The sequence below is a fragment of the Populus trichocarpa genome, chromosome 19 (assembly GCF_000002775.5).
Source record: "Populus trichocarpa isolate Nisqually-1 chromosome 19, P.trichocarpa_v4.1, whole genome shotgun sequence".
Taxonomy (NCBI): domain Eukaryota; kingdom Viridiplantae; phylum Streptophyta; class Magnoliopsida; order Malpighiales; family Salicaceae; genus Populus; species Populus trichocarpa.
This window is the reverse complement of record NC_037303.2, coordinates 12,102,961-12,126,008: the sequence shown is the minus strand read 5'-3', so window position 1 is coordinate 12,126,008 and position 23,048 is coordinate 12,102,961. Positions and strand designations below refer to the sequence as shown.

General features: G+C 33.8%; 4 protein-coding genes across 5 annotated transcripts; 3 read left to right on the top strand and 1 right to left on the bottom strand.

Moving 5' to 3' along the window:
- Positions 1-248: 248 nt before the first annotated feature.
- Positions 249-6,720, top strand: LOC7475787 (ran-binding protein M homolog). The gene is made up of 10 exons (XM_024591527.2): positions 249-773; positions 1,198-1,344; positions 1,496-1,582; positions 1,995-2,040; positions 2,404-2,480; positions 2,967-3,129; positions 4,187-4,255; positions 5,407-5,466; positions 5,816-5,902; positions 6,088-6,720. The coding sequence occupies exons 1-10, from the start codon at positions 400-402 to the stop codon at positions 6,343-6,345; spliced, it is 1,368 nt and encodes a 455-aa protein (XP_024447295.1). The 5' UTR covers positions 249-399; the 3' UTR covers positions 6,346-6,720.
- Positions 6,721-7,464: 744 nt separating this feature from the next.
- Positions 7,465-9,753, bottom strand: LOC7467409 (V-type proton ATPase subunit G3). Of its 2 annotated transcripts, none has more exons than XM_002325503.4 (5): positions 9,623-9,753; positions 8,540-8,646; positions 8,326-8,426; positions 7,979-8,158; positions 7,465-7,680 (listed from the first exon to the last, which is right to left on the bottom strand). In XM_002325503.4, the coding sequence occupies exons 2-4, from the start codon at positions 8,625-8,627 to the stop codon at positions 8,015-8,017; spliced, it is 333 nt and encodes a 110-aa protein (XP_002325539.1). In that variant the 5' UTR covers positions 8,628-8,646; positions 9,623-9,753; the 3' UTR covers positions 7,465-7,680; positions 7,979-8,014. The 2 variants fall into 2 exon arrangements, with proteins under 2 accessions (XP_002325539.1, XP_024447138.1); XM_024591370.2 differs by lacking the exon at positions 9,623-9,753 and adding an exon at positions 9,376-9,564.
- A 4,008-nt stretch (positions 9,754-13,761) lies between these two features.
- Positions 13,762-14,410, top strand: LOC7467408 (proteinase inhibitor type-2). Its single transcript, XM_002325940.4, has 2 exons — positions 13,762-13,929; positions 14,123-14,410. The coding sequence occupies exons 1-2, from the start codon at positions 13,881-13,883 to the stop codon at positions 14,308-14,310; spliced, it is 237 nt and encodes a 78-aa protein (XP_002325976.1). The 5' UTR covers positions 13,762-13,880; the 3' UTR covers positions 14,311-14,410.
- Positions 14,411-16,433: 2,023 nt separating this feature from the next.
- Positions 16,434-20,941, top strand: LOC7467407 (beta-amyrin 28-monooxygenase). Its single transcript, XM_002325939.3, has 3 exons — positions 16,434-17,633; positions 20,036-20,223; positions 20,454-20,941. The coding sequence occupies exons 1-3, from the start codon at positions 16,685-16,687 to the stop codon at positions 20,751-20,753; spliced, it is 1,437 nt and encodes a 478-aa protein (XP_002325975.3). The 5' UTR covers positions 16,434-16,684; the 3' UTR covers positions 20,754-20,941.
- The last annotated feature ends 2,107 nt before the right edge of the window (positions 20,942-23,048 follow it).

The following is a 23,048-nucleotide window of genomic DNA, read 5'->3' as shown; positions in this document are numbered from 1 at the left end:
TTAGAGTTTACATTTAAGATTGAGATTTAGCTACGTTTAAATTAGGTTTATGGTTAGTGTTTGGAATTTGAATTTGAAATATAAGATAAAAATCAGTTTGTTTGTTTAAAATATTTTTGTAAAAATTTAAATTTATTTTATTTTATAATTTTAAATTATTTTAATGTTTTGATTTTAAAAATATTTTTTTAAAAAATAAAAACGAAATCGTTTAGAAGATTACGTAGATCTTATAAGTCCTCCCCCGATTCCCCGAACTACCGAGCCTGACAGTCTCTCTCTCTTCACTGTTAAAGGACCCCACTTCATTTCTTTTAACAAACTCCATCTCCAAATTCCTCAAACGGAATCCCAATTCAATTCCAATTCTTCGATGTTCCATTAACCAAACCCTAAAATATGAGCTCCACCAACAGCACCGCCATCAATTCGAATTCCAAGAACGGCATCAATCAAGATCCAGGCTCCTACTTCATAGACGTAGCACGGCAATACTCATCACCAATTGGTGGAGAAACAGAGCTTGAACCAAAGGAGTTAAACACGTTGAACAGCTCTGGAGGGTTTCTTGTTGTATCGACTGATAAATTGAGTGTTAAATACCCAAGTGTGAATCTTCATGGTCATGATGTTGGTGTTATTCAAGCCGATAAACCGGTGCCGGATAAACGACTTGTTTATTATTTTGAGATTTTTGTAAAGAATGCTGGTGCTAAAGGACAGATTGCTATTGGTTTTACTAGTCAGGGTTTCAAGATGAGGAGACAACCTGGGCAAGGCTTTTCTTTCTTTCTTTCTTTTTTTAAGTAATTTGTTTTGTTATTTGTAATGTAGAGTTAGTAAGAAATGCAATTAGGGTTTTTTCTCTGGCTCTTGAGAGAATTTTAGTTGCTAATCACGGGAGGTAATGGATTAGGTTTATAAGATTTAACATTTTGGAGCGATTAAAAAGTTCGATATTAAGTATTTATTTATTAAATACTTTTGGTTCATGAGAAAATTTAAAAGAAGGTAAAAAAAAGGGTGTTTTATACTTTAAATGTTCTTTTGAAGGTATAATAGGCAGAAGTTCTTGATTGGAAATGTGGGTTTTTGTTCTTGTGCACTGTATGCAAGTTTGAATTGCAATGAGTTGTTAACTATAATAATGCTGCGATTCACCAGTTGTTTCTTTCAAATTTTTGTTTGGTTGAGCAGCTGGGAAACAAACAGCTGTGGATATCACGGGGATGATGGGAATCTTTATAGCGGACATGGGAAGGGAGAGACATTTGGCCCAACGTTCACGACCAATGATACAGTTGGTGCTGGTATCAACTATGCTTCACAGGAATTCTTTTTCACGTAAGGAAGTTGCTCACTTTGGTTGGTTTGTGTTGTTGATATCAAACTCCTGTTGCATGTGGACACTGAGTAATTAATAAGTCTATTTTCTGAACTCTTCTTCTGTTACTATGCTACTCATTATTACAAGTTCTCTTTGTGCTGATATCAGTAAAAATGGAGCGGTAGTTGGTGGAGTGTACAAGGAGATAAAGGGTCCGTTGTTTCCTACTGTTGCTGTTCACAGCCAGAATGAGGAGTATGTGGCACCTCCCTCAACTAGTTACAATATTTAACTATTATTCTGAGACAGTTTGCTTGTCAATTCTTGTGCTAGATTTAAAATATGCAGATGTGGTAGACTATCCTGTGGCTACTATGGCTTTTAGTTGAACTTTTGCTACCAAGATCATAGAGATACATTGTATTGCCATCTAGAAAATTTTGTCTCTACGGTGATTAAGGTTCTAGCTTATCCAAGGTTCTGATCACTCATATAATCCATTTTGGTCGCATGCTTTACAGCAAATGACCTGTAATTAATTATTTAGATATATGGAAAAACGAATTCAAACTATATTTTAATATTTTTCCTTTTCTTTTGCTAATTTTGCTAGTTTTATCATGATGCTAGAGGATCTGATACCTTCAGTTGCTTGTTAACCTGGCAGGATTGAAGTCAACTTTGGGCAGAGAGAATTTGCCTTTGATCTTAAGGCAAGATATCTATTCTTTTGATTCTTTCTTATGGACTTTCTATTTTTGGTTAAGTGGGTTTGCAAAAATCTTCTTCTCTGTGCAAGGTCATTGCTCGAGCTTGGGAAGGTCAAGTTGTTTTGTATGGAAGGAAATAAAGTTTAATGGACAACCTTCACTTTCCAAGAAGTGATATGATTCGATAGTCATAGATTTTTTCACTTTGGGTTTGCTTTATAATTCTCTTGGTGAATGGTTTCCTTATCACCTGGTTTAGTTGTCTGAAACTTTTTTTCTAAAACAGCAACTACAGATTTAACAAATTTACACAAGTTCTTGTTATTATTGATGCTTCCTTATGTTTTTCTTTGTATCCTTGCTTAGGAATATGAAAGACAAGAAGCTATGAAGCAAAAATCGACAGTTGACAAAATATCTTTACCGCCAAATATTAGTTATGGGTAAGTCTATGTTAGATTTGAGTCTCTTTTATATAAATTAGTTTCTGCTTTGAGTCAGTGTAACTTGCAATATCCCCGTAATTGAAACTACATTTACCTATAATATGATGTCTGCACCTCAACAACGGAAGAGTCGGGTGGAAATTTATAGTAAAAATAAAGAATGGATCAAGGCAAGCTGTTCCTCTTTTTTATCTCTTGTTTTCTTCAGCTCCTCTTTCTCTTCTTCCAATATTTAATCTTGTTCATCTGAAATTTTTCACCTTGGGTTTTGTGATGGGGCAGGGCTGCAGTAGGTCTTGGTTTAAAATCTTATAAAACAACAAAAAAGAGGTTTTAGAAGTATGAAAAAGCCCTTTGGTGTATTTAGAAATAATAGTAAACTTGCTAATTTAAATAACAGTACTTGATCTTGCAAGTCAGCTATCATTAATCATCATTATTTCTGTATACTTCAGTTAATATTAGTTTGTATTGCATGGGCAGACTTGTTCGCTCCTACTTATTACACTATGGCTATGAAGAGACACTCAATGCTTTTGATGTGGCTAGTCAAAGTACTATCCCTCCGATATGTATAGCTCAAGAAAATGGTTCTGGTGAACAGGACATTGCATATGCTTTAACACACAGAAAAACTCTTCGACAGGTATGAAATTGTTGGTGATGGGTGTTTATATTCAATTAATAGTTCACATTGGCGGGCATTGAGTTTTAGGCATAGTGTATATGATAAATGTAAGTGGTGTTATGTACGAGTAAGATGCTAGTAAACCCTTTGTTGTACGGAATATGTGTTTCTGTGTGTAATACTTGGAGGTTCCTGTCTTTTTTTTGGTTAAAAGCTCATCAGCGTCTTTAGAGCTTCCCTTGGATTCGATGTATTGATATCTAGTGGTGATAGGGCTTATGAACCCCTGAATGATGCATTCATTCCCATATCATTTTATGAGTTCACTGGGCGCCACTTGTTTTCTCAATGATTCTCTAATGTGCATCCCATCTTTGTTGGTCCACCCTTTTAAATTCTTTTAGGAATATATTGGTTAAAGAAGTGTTTCTGAAATGCACAAGCATTGCAGAATGGTGCTAAGCTTAGTTGGGGTAGGATCTGCAGGGTGAGCAGCTTCAGTGAATGCAATGCCTATGTGTTAATTTAGCCTTGTTATTCAGGAGGAGTAGATTTGTGTGTGTTTCATGTGCAGGTAATGTAATGACCGAGAGAGATGTGTAGTGATGGATGCTGGTAACAGCCTATTAATAACTTAATCAGGCTTTTATAGTACAGAAGTTGTACTTATTTGGATAATATATTCCATGGGTGTACAGTGGAAAACTTAGGGATGATTGCTTGGTGCAATTCTAAAAGTATTCGGCTTGCACCCACAACATTGTAGGTTTGAGTCTTGAGATCAGCCACTTGTACAAAAATGTTGAAGGATTAAGTTGGTAGTCATATACTCTGCTATGGTGGTCATAATTAAGTTTGAGAAGATCTGATATGTTAGATTACATCCCATATGGTGTCTTTTGTGAATTAGTTGAACTGTCATGATCATCATTCTTCTGGCTATTAGTATTCACATTCTTCAATCTGTATTGATGCTTGTAATATTTCTATGCTATTTGAATTATTTTTATTTATTGTTTATTTTCTTCTTTTTGAATATGAGATTTGTTTTTGATGACTTTTTTCTCCATTGAAGCTAATCAGAAATGGTGAGATTGACGCTGCACTCAGTAATCTTCGTGATTGGTATCCCCAGATAATGCAGGTGAACACCATCTACAGTGCAGTTGCTGTTTTTAGTCTCATGTTTTTATTTACTTGGTACATAATATGTAGAAGACTTTGACATTCAAGGTTTCATTGTGATTTTTCTGTAATCAATATATGTACCAACAACCATTAAGCGTGTACACACCTCTTAATCTAATTCCTGCTTCAAATAATCATCTAGATGACCCATTTTTTACTACTACTACTACTACTACTACCATGATTTGGTACATTTAGATTGTATTATCCTGTTAAATAGGGACAGTCACGACACCTTTGTGACAGCTTGGCTCGCAGCTGTGTCATAATTGTTATTATCCTGTTAGATACTGGCCCACGATACCTTTTTGACAGCTTGGCTTGCAACTGTGTCATAATTGTTGCATGGTTCATCACCTCCAGTTGGGTTTGGAGTTAGATCGGAAGAGCACTGTCCCCAGTAGGGAAGGATGGGGCCTATCAACCTTGAGTCAAATTTGTTTTTGGAACAGTTTAGGACCCTCTCTTCACTAGTCTACCCACCCTCCCCTGTCCTCCCATATCACAACTTTGTGTGTTATTGTTGCCTGTTTGGCAATTACATAGAAGCATTGTATGACTTTCTTCCTGAATGGATGCTAGATGAGTTGATATTTCCCTCGTGATTGGTGGACCGTACTATGATTTGTCCTCTGTTTTTGTATCTTGTGACCATCTGTAGATTACTGAGGGAATTTCACACAACTGTTGCCAAAATAGCAGCAAGGTCTCCTCATCTGGTTTGTTTCTTGAGGACTAAAGTGTTTCCAATTAAATTGGTAGTTCTTGAGAATAAAAGTCACATCATGAACTTTAAAGCTACCTTTATTTCTTTTCTTTAACAAAATTGTTAAATTGGATTGTTGGTGCTAGATACCAGATGAAAGTGACATCATTATTACGAGTCCATGTATATGAACCTGCATTTGTTCTCATTTTTGTCAACACATGTTTAAAATTAGGATGTTCAATCGTCATCAAGCAATAAATTTAATTGTGAGTTCAAAGTTTTGTTTTCTTTCACCTAGAATTTAACAAAATTGATGATGATCAGCTTTTCCACTCTTAATGCTTGATGTGATCAATATCTTAAATAATGTGAGCTGTGACAGGGTTTTTCTTGTGCAGGATGAAAAATCAGCCGCTTGCTTTTTGCTTCACAGTCAAAAATTTATTGAATTAGTCCGGGTATATGTTTTTTTCCCTGTTTAGCTTGCTTTAGTCACTTTTTTTTCTCCAATAAAGGAAATCTTTAATTCGTGGTGATGAATATGGACTTGCTGCAAGTTATTTTCTGAAAGTTGCTTCAGCATATCTAGAAACTTGATTCTGGCTTTTAAAAAAAAATAATAATAATGAATTGCTTATTTGCATGGCAGTCTGTACATGCATGCTGTTGTCAATTAGTCTTCCTTGTATAGCTCATGATTAGTTTCTCCATGGTAATTGTCAACTGTTCTACTGCATGATCAGGAAATCATGACTTTTGAGTACTTAACTGAATATCTAGTCATGAAAACTTATTTAATGGATGTAGGTTGGGGCACTAGGGGATGCTGTCACGTATGGAAGGATTGAATTAGCAAAGTTCTTTAAGCTGCCCCCGTTTGATGATCTAGTTCGGGTACTCAAACTTTCTTTCATGCACTCTCTATTTTTTGTTTTGTTTTTGTCTGGGAATATTTTACTTCTTCTCACATAATGAGAGAGGAAAGAAAATTGTGCCCATCTCCCTAATGTCTAATGATGTCTTCTGTCTCATGGTAGCGAGTCAGTTGCTAAATGTCTGATATTCCCATGCTTTTGCAGGATTGCGTAGCCTTACTGGCATATGAACAGCCACAAAAGTGCTCAGCTGGGTATCTTCTTGAGGATTCACAGCGTGAGATTGTGGCTGATGCTGTAAACGCCATGATTTTATTAACAGATCCCAACGTGAAGGATTCACAAAGCTGCTTGCGATCACATCTGGAGAGGTTGCTCAGACAGCTAACAGTTTGCTGCTTGGAGAGAAGGTCCTTTAATGGGGATCAGGGTGAAGTTTTCCACCTGCATAGAGTGCTTTAAAAGTGGGGAGAGGGCCAGGTGCCAACTTGTATATTTCTTCATTTTGGCGCACCGTTCGTATGGGTAGTTGGCTTTCCCTCGCTGCGATTCAAGTGATCTGATTGGTCAAAGTGTCAGTATACCTGCTAGATGGCCTCTCGATGCTTGACTGATGCAATAATCAGATGCTGTGGGGATTCTCTACTGGCAAATTTAACCTGGGATGCAAAACTTTAATCACGCTATAAACTGTTGTCTCAATGCCTGCAGTCAGATTTCACCCAGAAGATGTTGCTTTCGCGCTTTACTGTAAATAATTTGACATACAAATGCACAATTTGTTCAAGATTTTTCATTTGATTCTAAAGAAGACACTGATGGTCTTTTCATGGGAAAGGTAACGTGATGCTAGCATATGGTAGTTACTTAAGGTTTTTTTTTTTTTTTCGAGTTTCAGGAGGTTTTTAAAATTAATTGTTGTTTGAAAATATATCAAAATATTGTTTTTTTTTATTTTTTTTAATTTTTCTCAAAAGAAGCTAGAAAAACATAATTGATGATTTTTTTAAGGCAAATACATTGAAGCTATACATTAAAGCTTCAGCCTATCTTAATTCTGAAACCTGTCTGCGAAATCAGTTATACGAAATGAGAATGTGTGGAAGAAAGTCTCCAAAACTTCAAATCTGTTTTTCATGTTTCAAGAGCAGCTTAAATCATCATCGCATTAGAAGCCAACTCCCTTACGATTTTAAATGTTCGTTCCAGTTTTCCAAGGCACTCTCTGTACGGAGAACAAAATATTTCACCATGGTTGGTTGAAAAAATAAACGTGAAAACTTGCAGGTAGATATGAAACTAACTTTCACGAATCAAAAACCAACCGAATTCAGTTTATTTTTTTATTTTTTTTTAAAAAAAAGGTGAGCTGAGCAAATAGCTAGTCTAGTTCCTATCTGCAAGGCTACTCGTTTAAATGCTATAAAATGTTGATGGTAAATGTAGTTTGCAAAACGATTGTGTTATGCATTTCCAGGATTCCATTTTTCATCAGCTTTAGGGATGAGCAACTTCCTCCTAATTTCTCTCAATTTTCCCACTTCAAATTCCTGAATGTCATATTCGCGGCATTCAAAACTCTTACAGACTGATTTCCGCATCCAGATTCATTTAGAAAGAACATCAAAACATTCAAAATAATTATTCCTCAAATGACATTGGTGATGACCAAAAACATGCTTAAATGGAAAACTGAAAATAAAAGAAGAGCAACTCTTATTAGATATAGTTGGCCAGCTATGCTTCTTCTTTGCTGCAGGCTACTCTTCTAATTCTCTCTTAACCTGTGGGCTGTGACTGAATAACAAGAAACAATATAGAACAGTCAGTGGCTGTTTAACATTGGATTTACTTGCCTGGTGCTGTCCTAGCAATGGCCCAGATGGCTCAAAACATATCATATGTCCAAAAAAATAGATTTTTTCATGGTAAATCTCGTTTAACACCGCTGGTGTGATTAAAAGACACCCAGTTATTGCCACAATCTTAACTATTCAAACTCGAAGTGAATAAAAACGAATTCAACTTCATGGATATGGATGCTAGATTTGCTAAAGAGAAAGAAACACTTGAACAGAAAGGATATAGCCCTCACAAATCACAATTAAAGCTCCACAGTAACCTTCAAGCATCAATACTTTGCGGCTGTGGTGTACTTGATGAGCATGTCAACAATATCTGACTGGACCTTAGAGGCTGACTTCTTCAGGTTTCGAATCTTTACGTCAGTTTCCTCTTCAAGCCGTTCCGCGGTGAAGCCAGAGTTCCCACTTGTCTAAATGGATTTGAAAAACCAAATAAAGTTAATAAAGAAATTGTAATTCAAGCTAGATAATTACAGCTATGTTGATGAAAATGCTGTTTTTTGGATTCTTTATAGTTTCTGTTGGCAACAGATGCGAGACTGAAAATAGATGTAGCTGAGGAGATAGCTAACCATACCTCACCAACTCTCTTTTGGTACTCAGATTCCAGGTTGGAGCGATAATGGCCAGCATCTTTCTCGGCTTCTTCTTTAGCTTGCCTTAACCTTGTTGTCTTCACTGGAAACCAATTTGAGATTTTTGTTGGTTACAAACGATTTAGATTTATTGGAAAAAGATCTACAAAATATAATGTAATAAAGCAAAAAACAAGGAGAGTGTTCAGTTCTTACAGTTTCTAGCAGCAGTAACAATTTGTTGGGCCTCCTGTTCTGCAGTTAGTAGCATCTGAATCCCTTCATGACCTCTCATGGAATCCATGGTAGCAATGCAACCTCAACTAGAAAGAACAACTCCATGAGAAAACAAGTTTTCAAGCACTTATAGCAGGTACCCTATTAGAAGAAAAGGAAGAATCCTGCTCACAGAAGTAAACCAGAGCAGATCTTCAAGCTGACTTACAGAACCATCAAATTGCAGAAAACCAAGTACGAAGAAAAACACAAAACAACTAATCTGATGATAGTACATTCATTGAAACACTCTGCAAGCTAAAATAGCTAAACAAGATTTCTGAAGACAAAATAACAATGCTGGGAGCAAAATTTTCAGGGAATTTAAAGGACATTATAATCATGACAGGTTCAAAAGACTTTGTGAGTGAGCTAAACTCTATAATTCAGATAGCTTTGCCTACCATCCTTTTCAGTAAGATTAATGGGACCAAGTGCTTTCTTATTTGATTTTTCCCATTTGATGTTATTCAAACAGTGTCCTTATAGAAAGCTGATCTAACTATATACACAGCCTTAGAAGATCTGCTTAGGGAGACTCCAATGCCATTATGCAATATCAGCCACCAAGAGCTGTCAAAGAAATCAACAATAATTGAACCTAAAATGAGCAATTCTGTAACTTAAGAAAGAAAAAAAACACATATATCATTTAGGCCTAAGGGTGTGAAGTGACTGTACAGAAGAAGACAGATCCTACATGATGAATATAGAAATTGTGAAGCCGGATAAAGATTGTCAAATACAGTGAAATTTGTGTTTGTTTTGATTTGAACCTGTAAGCTTGTAAGCTTTTGAGAAATTCCAAATATGGAAGAACAAGCAATCAACTGATACAATTAACTTTTCAGAGCACGGTGAATTTTTTTTTTTGAAGAAATCAATATGTGGCTCATAAATATTCAAAAGTTTACAAAAAAAGCACCAATGTTACATGTGCATGCACATTTACTCTCAAATGCAACAAGGGTAAAGAAATCATGGAAATACGTACGTAAAGAAAAAACTCAATAACATAAATACCTGAAGAAAGAAAGAAATTGATGAAGAATTCTTTCCACGAACCCTCTTCCAGAATAGGGAAAAAATGGCACTTGGTTTCTTGGAAATTTTTGAGGGTGAGAGAGAGATTTTCTCCATAATTAAAGGTATCAGTTAATTAGCCTTTTTCCTTAGTCAATACTAGATTTGTGGCGTGCTCTGCCAGGAGCCGGCCAATATCTTTTTTGATGTAAAAAACAGAATGATGAGAAAAAAAATTTTAGACCCGAGTTATTGTTTAAACAATAATTTAAATAATATAATTAAAAAATACAACAACAATAAATAAATAGACAAAAAAATAACACAAAAAAGTAAAAATAACCCAACTCAAGCATCCATGAATTAATGTTGAAGGGCAAAAAAAAAAAAAACTGGGTTCACTTGCAAATCTCACAACCATTGATATAAAATTGAGACAATCTCATGGAAAAAAACACAGGAAAAAAAGCTTGAAAACCATTTCTTAATAAATCAAATAAGAACATGATAAATTCATAGAAAGAAAAATAAAAAGAAAAAAGATGAAGTTCAATCTCTAGCGAATAAAACGTTAAAGGACAAAAATTAAGAAAAAAAATATAATTAATAAAAAGATGGAAAAAATTGATCCGAACTCAAACAGGTCAAGATGCAAATTCTCTGACCAAGTCCTGATACCAGAGTGACCACGTTTAAAAATAAATTGAATAAAATCATGAAGCTCGATTATCGAACAATTCAATATTGAAAGAAAAAAATTAATTTGAAAAAGCAACGAGAAAAAATATGAGTTAACCCGAGTCAACCTATAAACCCAATAATCATGGGCACATGATCATGATAACCAAATATAAAGAAAAGGAAAAAAAAAGATACGGAGACCAATTTCTAAAAAGTTAAATGTTGAAGGATGAAATTGAAATAAATCAATTTAGAAAAAAAAAAATCAACTTATGTTAAGCTTCGAAACCCATGATCCTAATCATGAACCTATGACTAATCCATAGATGACAAACTCTAAAAAGTAATAAAGCAAAACTCTAAAACAAAATCAATTTAAAAAATGATTTCAAACAAAAAAATAACAATAAAAAGAGTGAGAATTAAATTTGAAAGATGAAAAAAATTTAGAGGAATAAAATTAAAAAAGTATACCAATTTTATAATTTATTCAAGATAAAAAATTATAATAAAAGAACAGAACCTAAATCTGAAGAATTAACAAATTAAAGGGATAATTTGGAACTTTTAAGGGCTGTCGAGAAAATCTAGAATGAGAAAGAGAGAAAAAAAATGGCCACAAATGCCAAATCACTAGGAATCTTGGAACACGCACACCACCTCATCGTGTAGGGAGCGCCGTGAAGATTCCAATACCATTGGTGAAGATAGTGTTTGATGGTTGGGAGGTCGTGCACGCGGTGCCTACTTGTTGAAGCGTGCAACACACGTATTACCATGTTTTCTTTTAATTTAAAATATTTAATATTTATTAAAATACAACAATGCTCCGGAACTAACATGATATTACAAAAAAACATGGTAAAAAGATGAAAAAGCCCTTATAAAAGAGTTATGTTGATTATGTATTAAGGGCATATAAGTAATTTAATTGTTTTAAAAAAATAAAAAGACCACAATGCACTTAAGTAAAAAACAACATATTTTTTTATATTATAAGGATAAATAGGTATTTTTATTGTGCTAAAAAAATAAAATAATCAATAAAACCCTGTATAAAATATTAAAAATAATTGTTGTGGAAAGATAAACTTATACAATAACTAGTTGAAAAGGTTTTTTGAATTAGAAGTCATTTCATCAAACTATAATAATTTCTCGGTCGCTTTTCTTCTTCTTCTTCTTCTTTTTCTTATTATTATTATTATTATTATTATTATTATTATTCAACAATAGCAACCATAGTTATTAAACTTAAGTTATGATAGTGATGGATATAATAACTTGTCAGGTGAAAGTATAATTAATTTATTTTAATTTTTATCTAAAACAATAACATTTTATTTTTTAAAAATAAAATAATATTTTTTATGATTGACCTAATAAACTCAGAACCTTAATCATTTTTTATAACCTATAGAAAATTTAAATTATTTTCTTATTAGCTAAAACTCATTTATATTAAACATGTCCAATTTAAAGATACCTATTCAAGATTTCTATGAAATTAAATACTTTTAAAATTTTTATTGATTGAAATAAATTAAAAAAATATGCATATATGTAAAACGTATTTTAAATTCATATAGTTGTAGATTTTTGAAAGAAATATTACAAATTAATTATATCACATGATTCATATCTGAGGATGACTGTGACGAGGAGGATTGCCCAGTTATTAAACTATCCGTGGAGGGCAAGAGGAGAATGATGTGGAATTTACAGGCAGATTTTGGTTTAGTGGACTTGGGGAATGACTTTTTCCTGCCAAAATTCTCCATTAACGAAGATAATTTTTTTTTAAAAAAATCTATTAAAAATAAATAGAAAATAATTAAAAAATTAAATTAATATAAAATTTAAATATTTAAATATTAATTATTTTAATATAAAAATAAAATATTTATTACAAATTTATACATTCAAATACAATGAAACTAGACTAGAGACGACGCTAGAGAAGGAGGAAGAGACTGGTCGTTTCTGGGATCGTGAGGCCAATAAAGGGGTGCACATATACCACCCATCTATGATCTTATATCCATGACCATTCGGCGGAGTTCTTCATAATCTGCAGAGAGTCGTTTATATTTTTCATTGAGATGAGTCGTATGTTCTTGTATTCCTTGATGTAAAAGGCCGCAAACTCCGGAAATTGAGTGCTCAGGACCGATTGCGAGCACCCAACGGTTGAAACACTATGGGTCGTCCGCAAGTTCTCGGCCGTAGTGTTAGAGAGCCCGTACAATTAATTTTTATCGGTTCCACCGGACGATGCTGCCTCCAACTACAAATCCAGTCCGATATTTGGGTGGGTCAAATGATTGTCCACATATCTCTCCTTCATCCGACTGCTATATGTCTCCTGAAAATAAAAAATAAAATAATCAAATTCAAGTAAATAATAACTTAAGAAAAAAATGATTGAAAACCAACATACCACAAAGTGTTGAGCTCGGCTATCGACGAACTGTTGTACCCCTTTTTGATGGTCATCACTCCGTATGTGCGTTTCCACAAAAAGCTTCATTAGACTTGGCTCATATCCAAAAGCCATAGTCAGCAAGATAAAAATATTGTCAGTTAAATATATTTATAAAAAACAACTAATTAAAAAAATGGATGTAATTAAAAAAAATCTTATCATCGGTTTTGCATGCGAAACGAACGAAACAGAGTGACCAATGTGGGTGGTAACGGAACCGTGAATTTATCGGCTCCGATTCCTCGTGCCGGACTATGACTATCACGTGAAACGCTCGGACGTCACGTGCTGAATTTATTCCACTCATATAGTCTCCGAGATGTATGGCGGCTTAAAATCCTTCCAAACCGCCATGTCATTCCAACCTGGTAGATCACTTTCTTTTGTATATTTTTTAGGTTTCCTTTGTGTCTCATACTAAAAATCACATAATCTATATGGTACAAACAAATTATCTATAAGTAAATGACAAATAAAATTTTAATATTAGAAATAAAAAAAATTATCTTGATTTTGATATTACCTAGTTGCAATGTGATTCTTCTAAACCCTCCTCGCAACATTATCATTTGTTCTATTCCATTCAAATTTTTCCTTGCAATAAAAATCTATAAATTTTTTTTTCCATTAATTTCAATAAAATAAACAAATTAACATAGTAATTTTTTTAAAAAAATTAATACTAACCTCAAATTTTGAAAACCATATATCAAACTGCAATTTCCTTTCATTAGAAACATGACTCATTCAATAAACCTGATCCCATTTCCAATCTCTCTTCATGATATAATAAAAATAACAAATATATATTTTTTGGTTCAGAAGTCACATCTTGTAGACATCAACATTGAAATCAACGTTCGCTACATGAGCAATATAGTTGACTTTGACTTTCTTCAACTACAAATTCTTAAAGGCTAAGTAACTCTTGCTAAATTAATGAGCATTACAGCTGACTTTGACTTTCTTCTACCACTGGCTCTTAAAGTCTAATCAACTTTTGCTAAATGAGCATTGTAGTGTTGATTCTTGACTTTCTTACACTACAAATTCTTAAGGGCTAACACTTCATAGTTCAGATTCAGCAGAAATATGGGTGGTGCACGACTTGCCGCCAGTGCAGTGGTTCTTCTTGTGCTCGGTATGCTCTCATCTCAAAACATTTTTTTTTTGTTTCTCCTCCTTCGCAACTAGCAAATTCTTGTTCTTCGGTGAGTAAAAGTGTTTCTTCTGATGAAAACTCTATGAAAATTTTTTCTGTAAAACTATTATAAGGGCAAATTAACATCCAAATTATGGTAAATGAGTGATGTTTGTCTGTTGATTATGAGCAGGTGTAGTTTTACTCGGAGCCAGTGGTGGTAACTTGATTGCCAAGGCCTGTCCTCTGTATTGCTTGGATGTGGATTACATGACTTGCGAGTCCTCCGGTGATAAGAAGCTTAATTCTGCTTGCAACTGCTGCTTGGCTCCCAAGAACTGCACCCTTCACCTTGCAGATGGAAGGATGGTCCAGTGTTGATTATATATATATATATACACGAGGCCATGTTAATGGCTTCAGTACTTATGTAACCATATAGTATTGAATAAAATAAATAAATAAGTTGAATGTTCGATTATATTTTAGTATAAGCGTTCGATTATATTTATACCATGTTAATTCAGAAGTACTATGAACACAGAAAAGATGATTGAATTTTATGATCGCATACTAACGTAATTGTACACTTCAATACAAAATTACACAATCTTTTTTATATATATCTCCTAATCTAGAGAGCTAATCTTAATGTCATGTCATCTAAAATACATAAGCTTGATTTTGAATGAGAGAAAATTTTGTTCATTCTGTTCTGGCATCATCTTTATGAACTCCAAATTGGTAGAATTCAAAGTTTCCTTGTTTATATTTGATTAGTGTCGTAGAAAAGAATGATCATATATAAAAAGAATTGAAACAAAAATATAAAATAAAAACAAAGTTGACAAAACATGTTATAGTAATGTTAGGCAAGTTGAAAGATGGACAAGAAATTTATGATTATAATTGCAGACAATACTGTTCTAAACTCCATTAAAGGTAGCAAATAACATGGACCAAGTTCCCAATCCAACACAGCATGGAGTGATTTTCTCACCAGAAAAACATAACACTTCTACATAATCACCAATGGAATAGTCAATTTCGTTGGTGTTAATTTTCGTTGAAAATGTTTGGTCATTTTTTATCTGAAAGTTACAACAGGTTTTGGAATTTTCAATGGAATCATCGACGACATATTTCATTGGAACATTTTGTAGATGCTTCTGTCAGAATAGGCAACAGAATATTACGAGAGCAATTAAGGCGCCTTTCCGATGGAAAATATGATGGAACAAGTAATCAAAGTTGTTGATGGAGTTCCTGCTGAAAAATAATGGTAAAATTTGATTTTTTTTGCGTGCATATCCCATTAGTGATCTCAGTGAAAAAAAAAAGTTGCCAATGGAATTGATGATCGATGGAACACAAATCCCCCATGAGCATATTGTTGATAACATGTTTTCGTTGATGATTTTTATCGGTATAGTAATTATCAATGTAAGTTTTTTTTTAACACCGATGAAATATTCCACCAGTTTTTTCTAATTTTCTGGTTGAATTAATCGGCAACAGGGAGACCAACTTGTAATCCATGACGATGAGAGTTTAGTGCCGGATTCAGCAGGAAAAAGTGAATGAGGCATCGCCAGTTACCATGGAGCAGTGTTGAAAACCCCAATTCTGCTACTATGCTCCCTTACTTGAAAGGCCATAAGATATTTGGTTGGTACGATCTCTCCCAATCCTACTTTTGAAACAGCCACCGCAGGAATTACATGTTGCTAAGTACGATCTCTCCCAATCCTGCTTTTGAAACATGGGAAATTCTAGACAATCTGATTCTAATCTGTATCAACGCCTCTCTTACTGGTGAGGTCCTTGCACAAGCTGCCCATTGTACTTCGTCATATGTTGTTTAGATCGCCGGCCTTACCTCGGTCTTTGCTTCTCAGTCACGAACTCAAGCCGTTCACGTTCGCTCACAGCTTTTTAATGCTCGTAAAAACACCTAGACAACCGTTGACTATTTCATGCAGATCAAAGATGCCAAGCAACCATTTTAATGAGTTTGAATATCACCTACTTTATTTATTTGATCAAAATTAAATACAAGATAATATAAGTCTATACAAGTTTTACTTGAAGAAATATATTAAAAAATAATATAAATCATATCTTGAAATCTCACTTAACAGTTTAAATTATTGAATTGAGATAATTTTTTAATAATATTATTATATATATTTCTTTCTGAACTTAGACATGAATATGACTCCCTAATCACCACAATATATGTTAATACCATCTAATGTTAATTCAATAATAATATATTTTTTAGAAGAAAAAATTAAAATGACTGCCTAATCACCGCAATATATGTTCATACCATCTAATTAATGTTAGAAGAAGTCTCCTCAATGTTGCTAGGGGTCGTATCAATAATAATATACCATCTTTCATTTTTGCTCCCACATATACATTCATTATTACCAAACAACACCTATGATACATGGACTTTATTACAATCATGTTAGTTTCATTAAAAAAAAAAAGAGACGAAGTTTTAGTTATAATTATAATAGAATTTTTGGTTATTGCAGAACGAAGTTTGACTTTATAATTGATGAATGATTTTGTTCACGGTTTCAAGCAACCCAATTTTACTAGACAGAATTGAGAATTCTTCCACTTCCAGGACGTCAAGACGGCTAAATTAAGCCATTCTCTTACTTGCCTATCTCGATTTGTATTACCAGTCCATCTCTCGATCCTTTGCTTCTTACCCTTGTTATAGCTAAGTGTTTCATACATGGATCTCCTCTTTCCATGCTTCCTTCACCTTTCCATCCTCTGCATATCTCTTTCTCTCATCGTATTGCTACACAAAAGAAAATTCTGGAATTCAAAGTTTCCGCCGGGGAAAACCGGATGGCCGATCATCGGAGAAACATGGGATTTTATGATGGCTGCCAGATGCGGAACCCCGGAGAAGTTTATAAATGACAGGGTGGGTAAATTCTCACCAGAAGTTTTCCAAACATCCCTTCTTGGGCACAATATGGCCGTGTTCTGTGGTTCCGGTGGGAACAAGTTCTTATACTCGAGTGAAAACAAGTGTGTCACTGGCTGGTTGCCACACCCAATTATGAAAGTTTTGTTCTCCCCTGAGCATGCCAGTAACTCTTACAAAGAAGATTCTGCTAAACTGCGAAAATTTCTGCCAGAATTTCTCAAGCCGGAACCTCTTCAACATTACATTCCTGTGATGGATTCCATGGCAAAAGATCACTTGAAGGCAGATTGGTTTCCATACAAACAAGTGAAGGTGTTTCCATTGTCCAAAACATACACATTTTCACTAGCTTGTAGATTGTTTATGAACATCAAGGATCCCGAGCAAGTATCCAGGCTTCAAAATCACTTCAATCTTGTTACTAAAGGAATATTGTCATTACCTTTAAATTTTCCTGGTACAGCTTACAACCGTGCTATCAAAGGAGGAAATATGATTCGAGAGGAGATTCTTGGGCTTATGAAGGAGAGAAGAGAGCTAATATCAGAGAGTAAAGAGCCGGAATTTATTGATTTACTGACTCGCATGCTTCTTGTGACAGATGAGAATGCTATGGATGATATGGAGATTGCTGACAGGGTTGTTGGTTTACTGTTTGGAAGCCATGATACAACCAGTGCTTCGATCTCAATGGCCATGTACTATCTTGCTGGCAATCCCCATGTCTACACGAAGGTCTTGAAAGGTTCGTCTCCTTGAATTAGCCTTGTTCTGTCTACAATTTTGCTTGAAAGTTCTGTTTTGCTTTCTCATTTTGCGAAAATTCCCCAACCGGTTATTATTATTAATAACAAAACACTTTTGCTTAAATCACTATACTCACATCCGTGTATTTTTTTTTTTTTTTTTTAATAATTTTATTTTTTTTAATTTTATCCTTTAATATTAAATTATTTTTAAAATTATATTTCATAATTCTTTTATATTTTTTTAATTGATTTATATATCAGTCACATAGATTTAATTTTGTTATTTCTTGATTTTAATCTTCAATATTAAATTTATTTGAAGTGGGTTTCATAATTTTTTTTATTTATTTTCTAAGAATTTATCTTGACATCATGACATATGTCACATGTTTAACAAATTAATCATGGTTGACTTGGATCATTTTTTTCTAGGCTTTTTTATCAAATTGATTTTTTTCAATTACATTCTTTAACATTAGGTTGATTGAAAATTAAGTTTATTTATATTTTTTTATTTGCTTTCTGTAAAGTTATCTTGATCTCATAATGTAGTAGTATAAACTAAAAGAGATGATGGTTTTACTCTTTATTACGTCACAAAATACTATTCATTTCAATAGTTTTTTGTTGTTGCTTTGGGTTTTTTTTTTCTTCTAAATTTATATTTCTTTCTCTTCTTTCATACTTTAATATTTAATTTATTGAAAATTGAGTTTCATAATTTATTGTGATTTACTTTATAAGTTGTTAGCTCGGTCTCATAACCTGTGTCATGGGTTTAACGGGTTAACTTGATATTTTTTTTGTCTTTTTTATATTGTTTTCAATTTCATCTTTTGACGTTGGGTTGATTGAGAATTACACTTTATAGTTTATTTTGGTTTGTTTTTTATGAGGTTATCTTAGTCTCATGACTTGATTCGCAGGTTTAGCGGATTAACCTAGTTGACTCGAGTTTTCTTTTTGTATTTTTAATTGGTATTTTTCAATTTCATCCTTCAATATTGAGTTGATAATGAATTAGACTTCATGATTTATTTTGGTTTACTTTTTATGAGGTTATTTCAGTCTTATGACTCGGGTTACGTATTTTACGAGTTAACTCGTGTAGACCAAGGTTGTTTTATTATTATAGTATAAACTAAAAGAGGTGGTCCTTTTACTGTGCCCCATCTCACAAAACATTATTCATTTCAATCGTGTTTTTTTTTCTTCTAAATCTATATTTCTTTTCCTAATTCCACACATCAATATTTAGTTTATTGGATATTAAGATTCATAATTTATTATGGTTTTCTTTATACGTGGCTAGCTTAGTCTCATAACTCGTGTCACGAGTTTAATGAGTAGACTTAATTTTGTTGTCTTTTTTTAATTAATAATTTATTTTTCAATTTCATCATTCAATATTGAGTTGATTAGGAATTAGGCTTCATGATTTTTTTTCGTTTGCTTTCTATGAGATTATCTTGATCTCATGACTCAAGTCGCATGTTAAACAAGTTTACTCGAGTTTTTTTTTTAATCTTTTTTAATTGGCATTTTTTTACTATTTCATCCTTTAGCATTTGTGTTTTTTTTTTTTATGAATTAATCTTCATGATTTATTTTGGTTTGTTTTATATGAGATTATCTCGGTTTTATGATTTGAGTCACGTGTTATGCGGCTTAACCAGAGTAAACTCAGGTCGTTTTATTGTGTCATGTTTTTAGATTGAGGTTTTTTAATTCCCTTAGGGTGATGAATCCTCTTTTGATCACTCAAATACTTTCATATAGTTCATGTTATACTCAATGTCTGCCCCTTCATTACCTCGATTAAGATAATATGTAACAAGATCAAAGCATAACATTCTCTATATAAGATAACTTAGTGATCTCAAATCTAAAGATCACTTACACAACCGTCACGTGAAACTTTCCATAGATATAAGTGATTTCTCCATATAAAATTCTCATACGGGTCAGTTCAGTGTTCATGTTTTATGACAAACACTTGTATATCAATTCCTTCACTAATTTTTCTTCCCTTCTTCGACTCTTTTTCCTCTCTTCTTAGCTTTCCTTTTCTCTTTACTTCTAATCTTTCAAATCTTTCGCTTTCTCCCGCATGAATTAGAGTTTATTTAGTTGGTTTTGTGGGATTTCTTCTCAAATCCGAATCGAACCGAACCAAATCAAACTGTAATGGTTTTATGATTTTTTTTCTTACCGAAATTGAATTGAAATGAGAATGCGAAACCAACATATTGAATCAATCTGTTCTGATTCGATAATTTGGTTTACACCAAATAAGATTAAAAGGCAATGGAGCTATATATTATGTTAGCTGAAACGCTTTATTTCATCTGGTGGTATTGATGAACTCATCGTATATATCATGCTATCTGCTCCACAGAACAAATGGAGATTCAAAAGTTGAAAGCTCCAGGAGAGTTGTTGACTTGGAATGATATTCAAAAGATGAAATATACCTGGTGTGTGGTTTGCGAGGTCATGAGACTATCTCCGCCTGGTCAAGGAGGATTTAGAGAGGCCATAACTGACTTCTCTTATGCAGGTTTTACCATTCCCAAGGGATGGAAGGTATGTCATGGTTGACATAAAATAATATTTTACAGCACCCCTTTCCTCATCTCCAGGATAGCCTTCGCGCTTTGCAGGGCAGCTGTTAGCTTCCAAAACATTCCGCAAATGATTTCAAGCATGTCATATCCAGAACATACAGTTTCAATTTTCATTATGATTCATGAAGCTGGACGTTTGGATTGTTAGAAATAATGTATCTTATCATGGATATCATATGTACTTTGCAGGTGCATTGGAGTGTACATTCAACACACAAAAATCCCAAATATTTCCCAGATCCAGAGAAATTTGATCCTTCAAGATTTGAAGGGAAGGACATTGAACCATACAGTTTTGTACCTTTTGGGGGAGGACCTCGAATGTGCCCTGGAAAAGAATATGCTCGGCTGGCGATTCTTGTTTTTATGCATAATGTGGTAACACAATTCAAATGGGAGAAAGTGATTAAAGACGAAAAGATCATATACATGTCTATTCCGATGCCAGCTTGTAGCCTTCCAATTACTCTCCATCCTCACAAGAGCTGAGTTAATATTCGTGTGGCTCAAGTATGTCATGGTTGCATCCTTTTGCCAACACCTATAATCGTCAGTTGATGAACATGCAAATTGTTTTTCTTTTTTGTGTGCCCTGTCACAATTCCTTTCTTCAGATGAATTCTGCAACTCTTTATTTTAACTTTTGATAAATAAATCTTGATGGGTTCAATTAATAAGAGCAAGTGAAAGTTGCAGAATCTAAAGAGTAACAAGATTTGGTGTAGAAACATAGAGAAAGTCAAGCTCTTGACAAAATTGTTATAAATGATTTTTCGGGTCTCAGCGAGCTAGAAATGAAAGAAATGGAACAGGAAATCAATAAATGGAGCAGGCCAGCCAATCCCCGTCCCTTCCTCGCTTCTCGGCCAACAACCAAGTTCCGCCGCTTCAGGCGTCACCACCAACATGCTATCAGCTTAACAGATCCTAACCCTCTCCAAATCCTATGGCGAAACCACATCCTGGATCCTGATAGAGACGTTGTCACGTATTGGAAACATGTCTTCCTTATCACTTTAATCGTTGCCCTCTTCATCGACCCTCTATACTTTTTCCTGCCCTATGTCGGTCCCAAGCACAGAGACAGAGTTACTCATTCAGACGTTATTTATGTTTGCTTATCCAGCGACAGAAAACTTTGCAGTGTTAATCACATATTTTAGGTTCACAGCAGACTTGTTCTTCTTCCTTCACATTCTTATGAAGTTTCGTACAGTTTTTGTTGCTCCAAGTTCAAGAGTTTTTGGACGGTGAGAGCTTGGCTAAGGAGATTGCAATGCGTTCTGATTTCCTTATCGATCTGGCTGCTGTGCTTCCGCTTCCCTCACATGCTTGTTTCATACAATCTGTTAGCTACGCGAAATAGCATTGGATACATTCAAACCCCAGAGAAAGAATACTACTGTAGTGATGATCAAGCAGATGGAGATTACGTAGAGCGGAGAGATGCTATCTATAGACATTGCTGACGATTTCCAGCATCTTGGAGCCGAATCTTGGCTTCAAACTTTGCTGCAATTACAAAATCTCCCTTTTCCCAGGAGATGGCATCAGAGGACTGTCTCTTTCCAGGATCTTGTGTTAGGTGTTCGCTATTGGTGGCCGATGGCTCACTCTTTACCAAGAAGCTGCTCCTATCTCACTTTGATGTTTGTAAAGACATTTTATAGCTTCATAAAAAAGACATTTTAATAAAAAACAAATTCTACAGAACAATTTGTTCCAAATAAATCATGTTTCCCTTGTACATAATTTCTCCTGCAAGCACAAAGCACATCTCCATCCCTAATTTCCAACCCCATTAAAGCTAAAATATAGAACATTTTGGAATTTCCATAATGGCCATTTATAAGAAACATTGCAGATTTACAGTGCTTTCCTCAAAAAATTTCATAGGTTTTGTTGGATTTGTAGCCGGAGTTGAATTGTTAACGACAGATGTCTGGTTTTAAGAGTAGGAACGTTGATATATCCTTTCCTTTTTTCTGAAAAACAACAGGATTCTGATTCTTGAATGAGAAAAGCACTGTTGCATGAGAGTAGAGGCTGCTACAAGCTAGATCAACGAAAAATATGATTGATTTTCCTTTCCATAATCGAGAGAGTAACTTGACTTTTGTTAGTGTTATCTTTCCCCTCTTTGTTCTGTTGTCAGCCCTCCTTCCCCAGAACAAGAACAACTCTTCGACCCAAATTCTTGGCAGTCAAAGCATCTAAAACCACATTAAATTTCCACAAAAACAGATAAAAGCACAACCCTAAAGATATAATTCAACTGATAATATATTTATTTTTTAAAGGTTATAATTTAAGGCTATAAACCTCAGTGCTACTGAAAACTTACATGATCGTTAATTTTAAGACTCGTAGGATTAATCGAGATACGCACAAGCTGATCCGAATAATCACATTAATATAAAAAAAAATTTAAATGTTGTTAAAATACCATAGCAATTATTAATGAATATTAGAATATACATTTCTTTTAAAATATCTTGATTATGTTATTTTAGTATCTTTTATTATTTCAAATTATATTATAATTACAAATTTTCATATAATCATTAAATCACACACAATATACATTGTAAATTATATGTAGAATTTATATGTTAATCATTTTATCGTAAATCCTTCTCTGCCTTTTTAGCAACATTATATTGAAATATTTGGCCTCACCATTAACACCCATGGATTCTCTTATTATTGATTTTTGTTGCATAAAATATACATTATGTGTGTTATGTCTAAGATTATTATATTTTATATATCATTATCAATTAT

Coding starts and splice junctions, on each gene's coding strand:
- LOC7475787 (XM_024591527.2), top strand. CDS start 400: ATGAGCTCCACCAACAGCACCGCCATCAATTCGAATTCCAAGAACGGC. Junction 774..1,197: donor AAGATGAGGAGACAACCTGG/GCAAGGCTTTTC, acceptor TTGGTTGAGCAG/CTGGGAAACAAACAGCTGTG. Junction 4,256..5,406: donor GGTATCCCCAGATAATGCAG/GTGAACACCATC, acceptor TTTCTTGTGCAG/GATGAAAAATCAGCCGCTTG.
- LOC7467409 (XM_002325503.4), bottom strand. CDS start 8,627: ATGGATTCCATGAGAGGTCATGAAGGGATTCAGATGCTACTAACTGCA. Junction 8,427..8,539: donor TGTTACTGCTGCTAGAAACT/GTAAGAACTGAA, acceptor ATTGGTTTCCAG/TGAAGACAACAAGGTTAAGG. Junction 8,159..8,325: donor ACCAAAAGAGAGTTGGTGAG/GTATGGTTAGCT, acceptor AAATCCATTTAG/ACAAGTGGGAACTCTGGCTT.
- LOC7467408 (XM_002325940.4), top strand. CDS start 13,881: ATGGGTGGTGCACGACTTGCCGCCAGTGCAGTGGTTCTTCTTGTGCTC. Junction 13,930..14,122: donor AGTGGTTCTTCTTGTGCTCG/GTATGCTCTCAT, acceptor GATTATGAGCAG/GTGTAGTTTTACTCGGAGCC.
- LOC7467407 (XM_002325939.3), top strand. CDS start 16,685: ATGGATCTCCTCTTTCCATGCTTCCTTCACCTTTCCATCCTCTGCATA. Junction 17,634..20,035: donor CTACACGAAGGTCTTGAAAG/GTTCGTCTCCTT, acceptor TCTGCTCCACAG/AACAAATGGAGATTCAAAAG. Junction 20,224..20,453: donor CCATTCCCAAGGGATGGAAG/GTATGTCATGGT, acceptor TGTACTTTGCAG/GTGCATTGGAGTGTACATTC.